Genomic DNA, 6,541 nt, shown 5'->3' on the forward strand with positions numbered 1-6,541 from the left:
TCCAAAGTGGTCAAGAAAATTTTTCCTTTCGAAAGTTCGGGGAAAATGTGCACTCTCTGGTCTCTGATATGGGGCCAACACCATGAGATCAATGTGATATGATGTTCTTTTTCGGATTATAGCTCCTGAATTTGGTGTCCCTTATTACCATAATTCTCCATCATCACTGATTCTGTTCTCCTGCTATACAATATTTATATGAAGAACACTGCCACCCCACCACCACCACCACCCCCCCCCCCCCTAACGGCGACATTCACATTGAGGGCCACATAAACATAAGCTGATCATCAGTGGGAATGAACATTAATTTCGAAAATCAATTATCTTTTCTCTCCACTCTCAAAATTACAAAATATATGTATTAATAGTATTTAAACAATTAACACTTGAGGAGGGTTAATTCATTTGAAGGTTCGGCGTAGTCCATTTGCCAACTTTGTCTTCCCAGGGTGAACTCTAGATTCGGCCGCACATCTGAAGATTCCAAAGAGCTTAAATACAACTTCTCCCTTTCATTTTGCGACGCAAAGTGGTTTGCTCCGACCACCTATATTTTAGATTCAAAAAGAAAATATCGAAGAGAGAAGGTAGAGTCAGATATATGGGAAGAGTTCATACTGATTTGCAGTATACGTTGGAAGAATAAATATATATAAAAAAGCAGTGATTTTGCAAGTCGAAGCAATTAATCGATTCATACCTGGTTCTTCTCATTTGTTAAGTCCGTTGGTTCGAAAGGATAAGGCATTAAACCACTTTCTTTAGCTGACGGGCTCCAACCATTTTTCTCCATTGATGACCATGAGCCTCTGCACCAAAGTTTAGTGAGGCAGTCTAGTTAATTAAACGACTCCTGGGGAAGCATTTATAAAGGAAAACGAAATAAAAAAGCATCTCCAAATGAGATTGATTAACGACAAATCCTATATCTAGCTAGTAAGTGAGATATTCAGCAAAATGGAGAGATCGCCATTACTTTTTCTTAAACTTCTGGGTGACACATTCTCTAAAACTTAATGTGCATTGATTTTATCATTTTATATGTATTCTGTGTATAATTAACCATTAAAATTTATTCAAGTATCAAACACTATCACTGGACACTTGTTTATTAATTGTTTGATCTCCATGATTTGTATGTAAGAGCTTCACTTGGGCGACAGAGGGTTGAGTAGTGCCATGGCAGCTCTCAACTCATTTTAATGTGAGTGACATAAGTATAAGCTGGTTCTGACGTATTAATTCCATTCAGGAAGAAATTTCTCAACTTTGATAAGACAGGTTATCGACATATTAATTAAACCTCAAGGATACGCTGCAGCCTGCAGCTATACGTACGTTTTTCCTTTCGCAAGATCACTTGTTTCAATAAATGGATCAACATTAACTGGGTCTTTAGTCTTTAATCAATTATAAAGCTTGGAAATTGAAGTGTAATCCTTCTGTCCCTTGAGTCAACAAATTCCAGCCATCAAATAACATTAAATGCTCTTGCAAGTAAACTCCATACATACCCAGACGAGACTAGTTTCATCAATATCGATGCACCCAAAATATTGTTGAAAGTAGAACCTATCTACTATATTTTCTATCCATCAGTCTCCCAATATACAATTTTAAAAAAACCAAAGCAACGTTACACCAAATAATAGGCATTAAGATATGTTTGTACAATATCACAGACATAATGCTGTTTGTATATGCTTGATTTGTAGCCGTGCCAGAACGTTATGATGATGGGGTGGAGGAGGAGGAGGCCAGACATGAAACATATTGAGAAAATAGGAAAAATAAAAACTGGAGAAGTGATAATAGTGCACACACCTTGGAGATTTCGGTGGTGGTGGGGAGGGGTTGAGAGAATAAGAAAAAGGATTTGGATCAGATCTCTCACACGATGATATGCCACCTTCCACTTCGACGGCTTCTGATCTTTGAATCAAACCCATCTCGCTCTGCCCTTGGCCTGCAGCAATTCATCAGATATACAGCCATTGCTTGTGCTTTATCAGACACACATCAAATAATTAACGGACAAAAGCCAGTCCAATCTTAACCATTTTGTAGATAATAACAGTGGATCTACTAATAGAAGATCTGCTGAAGCAATAAAAAAAAATACTAATAGAAGATCTGACCACCCTCAGATTATAAAATTTTGGAGCAGAAAGAGGGGGAAAATAATAGAATGAGAGGCAAAATTAGAAAAAAAAAGGAAGGGTTCTTCAGGGGGAAAATCCAAATAAATACCTGCTCCTTTGTCAGTGCTCTTCACTGTTCTATACATCTGCATGAACACGCACAGAAAAAAAAAATTTAGAACAAAAAGTCTACATTGCTAAGATTACTCCTTAGATGCCCTTTTGTCCTTACCCCTTGTTACCCCACCCAACTGTTAAAAAACCCTAAGAATAACAATAGTGTAATGAGAAACCATAGAAATTATAATAATATCAATGAGTGCAAAAGCATCGGAATTGCTTCTAGTGATCTCACCTGCAAGTGACTCTTTACATGAGCTAGAGTTAGATCCTTCACATTCATTAACTCCAATACTGATTTAGGTGTTGCTCCTGTCAATCAATTAGATTGGCGAGAAGAAATATAAAAAGAAGTCTAATCTATTTCTATGGTGAATAACAAAACAAAACAGAAAAAATTAAAATCAAATATGAAACAAATGTTTTTGGCTATCATCTTCCTTGGTATGTTTTCTTACTTTCATGGCCACCAAGGAGTTCCACTGCGTGAACGAAATGGGCGTGCAAAGTTGTGGTCCATCTCATTCTAGGAGCTCTAACGCATCTTTTTCCTCCATTAACCATTCTTGAATTTCTTTTAAAATCACGACCATAGATTTGAGGTTGCTGGAGGTAGTGAAGATTGCTTGGTGGTTGCATGAGTGGAGGATTTAGAGCTGCCGTTTCAAACCCTAGACTCAACGTGGGTTCAGACCCTCGAAGATCATAACCCCTCTCAAAGTGCAGGAAGCCTCCTTGCTCATAGGTTACGTCACTCCCACTACTACCAGAGTCAGTAGTGGAGGTCCTATCGCTGTGAAGTGTTTTCTTCATCCACCCATCATAGCTCATATCCTTAACTTCACAATCGGGAATTACCGGTGGGCTGATCTGCAGGGAGAGATCTGGGAAAGGCAACGCGGTTCTCATAGAGTGGGAGCTCGAGAACATAAAAATGGTAGAGACCCGGTTCAGAACTTCAGATTATTCAAAGATTCAATAGGTTCGGACAAGAAAACGAGAAATGGAGTGAATAATGGGAGATTTGGGTGTCGGAAGATAAAAGGAAGAAGGTATGAGACGAATGAGAAAGATGGAAGGAAAGAGAGAAATGGGGTTGAAGAAGGGAAGGAGCAAAGGATGTAAAGAGAGCCAGAAAGGAAGACGGAGTAGGTAGTGATTATATCATGAGTGGCTTATGATTTGCATGAATGTTCAGAATGTGAGAGAGGGTAGAGAGAGAAAGATAGGCTTTTCTTGTAAGCTCCTCTCTATGGTTAATAAACATCAAAGCGAGGCGAGACAGATTTGAAAGAGTTGCAGAGAGTCTTTAGTCGGATAGAAATGCAGAAAAAAGGTGAAAGAAAGGAGAGAGATTTTGGATGAAGCGATGAAGGAAAAAGACGGTGAAGAGGAAAAGAGGTGTATTTTAAGGAAGCAGAGGTATCACAGACGACCCAGAGAGAGAGAGAGAGTAGACGCGACTGGATTTTTTTTTTCCTTATCTTGCATAAACGGGGAATGAAGGAAGAGGGGAAGGATTAAATGGTGGTTCTGCAGGAAACGGGAATGGTTGGAATTCGAGAAAACAGAATATACTTGAACTTGAGGGAAGGATTTGAGAAAGCATTTCAGCTGAGCTAACGTCAACACGACGGGACCAGTAAATTACAATTTAGTCCATCCTTTGAAGTTTAATTCCATTCCAGGGACGGTCAACTTTTAATATGCCAAAAACATCATCTTTTAAAAATTAAAATTTAATTCCAGTTCATGACTATAGAATGGTAATGGAATATAGACCCGTCAAACATATTAAATATATACATGGATCATATACATTGTGTACAGTTTGTTACTTTGTTATAAAGAAAAAATAGTCATTTTTTTAAATATGAAATAAAAATAGTGTATTTAGATGTAATCAAGAATTAAAGGGTCTCATATCTACTCTGGGACTTTTACATTATTGTAAAATTAGAAAAAAAAAAAAGTATTGACCATATTGATACAGTATCAATACATATCGATATTTTAATCCTTGAATGTAATATATGTATAATCTAAAAAAATATATAAATTATAATTATTTTTTACGTTAAAAAATGAAATAGCCTGTTGCATGTTGATTTTTATATTTTTGAAATTGTATTATTTTCTAAGTTAGCTATTTAGAATTTAAAAGTGCAATTACAATGTTGTCTAGAATCATAATTAGATATTAAGAGATACAATAATGGTATTATATTGCAGGTTTGAGGTTGGGTGTCCCAAAATTGGAATTTTAGACCGGAAAAGTAGGCCTACATGGACTTTTCCCTAATACTTCTTCTCTTTTAATAGGGATGAGCAAAAAAAACTGAAAAATTGAATCGATAGAAACCAAACCAAAAATTTGGTTGACCAAACCAGTGGGTTTAGTTTCGGTTCAATATTTAAGGTATCGGTTCAGTTTCAATTAATCAAAATAGAAAACAGGCGGTTAACCGAACCGACCGATATGCATATATTTATATATATTATGTATATTTATATTATATATATTTTATACATTATAAATTAATAAATATGTATTATATATATGTAGATTTATAATATATAATATATTATTTATTATTTAAATTATAATATTATATATATTTCTAATATTTTATTATATATTTATACATTTTTCTATAATAAATATTATAAATAATAAAAAACCAAAAAAACCAACAAACCAAACAGATCAACCGATTAACCGATCAGCTTCGGTTCAATTTTGGTTACTCCGGTTCGATTTCAACACATGCATTACTATTTCTACTTTACTGAATCTAGAATACTCAGATTTTAATTTTTTTTTTTATTTGGAGGACTTAGATTAGAATATTTTTTTTTTGTTTGAAAATTACTTAGGTTAGAATAGTTGCAAGGAAAAAATATCCCTTTTTCAATGCAACATGAAGTCATGAGCATCTCCAGGCTCCAGTTACAAGTGAGAGATCGACATCAGTAGCAGAGCGACTAGGTGGTCCAATGATGGCGTAGTCCATATGAAAATTGACAAATGGTGCACGTAATATGGGTATTCACCAACCCGACCGGCCGGCCCATTGACCTCCATATCAATACCTCCGTCAAAATTTCCGGTATAGCTGATTCGGGCAAGCTGCAGTGATATCAATTGAATATTAGGATTAAATTGACCGAATTGGGATCTGCTCCTAACAAAACGCCTCACACCGACTCAGCCACATCCCACCGTCTATTGGGAGATGTTCCAGATGTGTAGCTGGAATATGCTGTGAGGAGTAGATCCGGATTGAGTTCTGGTTGACCAATTTACCCTCGTTAAATAAATGAACGGGGTTTTGTGGTGGAGTGGCCAACTGAACCGAACCTCGTAGTTAGACATTTTAGAGAAAAAATGATTTTAACTGTACAACTTAAACACGCTTTTAGGACGGAATTATAAGGACAATTCCTTTCTTTTGTTTTATTTTAATTAATTAAGTTTTTTTTTTTGGGTTTCCAAATGATTATCGTGAAGAGGAACTATCAAGTACCACCAACTCGTCCTTCCCAGCAGCAGCACCGGAAGAAGCAAGCTACAGGGAATATCCAGCGTAATTACCGAACCATGTTACTATGTTACACTCTACCACCATAAAATCCGACTGTCATCGAAATCGACCATTGCGATCAAAGTATCACACTTGAGACCAACTGACCAAGTAGAGTTCTACTATACTATGTACTATATATATGTACTACGTACTACGTAGTATCAGTATGTAAGCCCTACAGCATCGAGCCGTGAACGTGCGACTCGCACGAAGAAATCCAGAAATCCAGAATTGAATGAATATGGTTGAGGTTGACTGGTTTGTGTCTCGTGCCGTGAAGCGGGAATATGCCGCGGGTAACTGTCAGCGTGGAAGGGTCGTCCGATGTCACCGGGGCTGCACACTGCACGCTGCATTTCTGCAAACCCACATGCGAGCAAGCTCCAAGTGAGCTGAGAGCCTGAGACTGTGAGCGTGGCCCTGGCCCTGGCCCAGTGGCCCATACGAGATACGGCCCACTGCCACTACCTCGCCAAGCCTCCATTAACCATTAACCACCCCCCCCCCCCTCCCAAGTTTCAACGGCTAGTATTTGTCTTCTCCCGCTTCGGTTCCAACTTCCGCAATATTCCTTTCTCCTGTCCAATTATTCTCCCCTCGGAGAGAGGCCCACGTGTCATTCATCCGACGATCCACCACATTCCCCGCTTCCATCACGTGAGCCATAGGTGTGACCCTGTCGAGACAAGA

General features: G+C 37.7%; 1 protein-coding gene across 1 annotated transcript; it reads right to left on the minus strand.

The window, feature by feature from the left end:
* Window positions 1–285: 285 nt before the first annotated feature.
* LOC104601978 (putative transcription factor KAN4) lies at window positions 286–3,856 on the minus strand. Its single transcript, XM_010265502.3, has 6 exons — window positions 2,723–3,856; window positions 2,500–2,576; window positions 2,254–2,290; window positions 1,828–1,969; window positions 704–812; window positions 286–550 (listed from the first exon to the last, which is right to left on the minus strand). The coding sequence occupies exons 1-6, from the start codon at window positions 3,192–3,194 to the stop codon at window positions 383–385; spliced, it is 1,005 nt and encodes a 334-aa protein (XP_010263804.1). The 5' UTR covers window positions 3,195–3,856; the 3' UTR covers window positions 286–382.
* Between the last annotated feature and the right edge of the window lie 2,685 nt (window positions 3,857–6,541).

This window comes from Nelumbo nucifera, chromosome 6 (assembly GCF_055504915.1).
Source record: "Nelumbo nucifera cultivar China Antique chromosome 6, China Antique-T2T, whole genome shotgun sequence".
Lineage (NCBI taxonomy): Eukaryota > Viridiplantae > Streptophyta > Magnoliopsida > Proteales > Nelumbonaceae > Nelumbo > Nelumbo nucifera.

Bases quoted from the DNA above. Each gene is read 5' to 3' on its own strand.
- LOC104601978 (XM_010265502.3), bottom strand. From the start codon at position 3,194: ATGTTCTCGAGCTCCCACTCTATGAGAACCGCGTTGCCTTTCCCAGAT. The intron at 2,291-2,499 runs GTGAGATCACTA...GTGTTCATGCAG, and splicing joins ATGTAAAGAGTCACTTGCAG to ATGTATAGAACAGTGAAGAG. The intron at 1,970-2,253 runs GTATTTATTTGG...GAATTGCTGCAG, and splicing joins GAGCACTGACAAAGGAGCAG to GCCAAGGGCAGAGCGAGATG.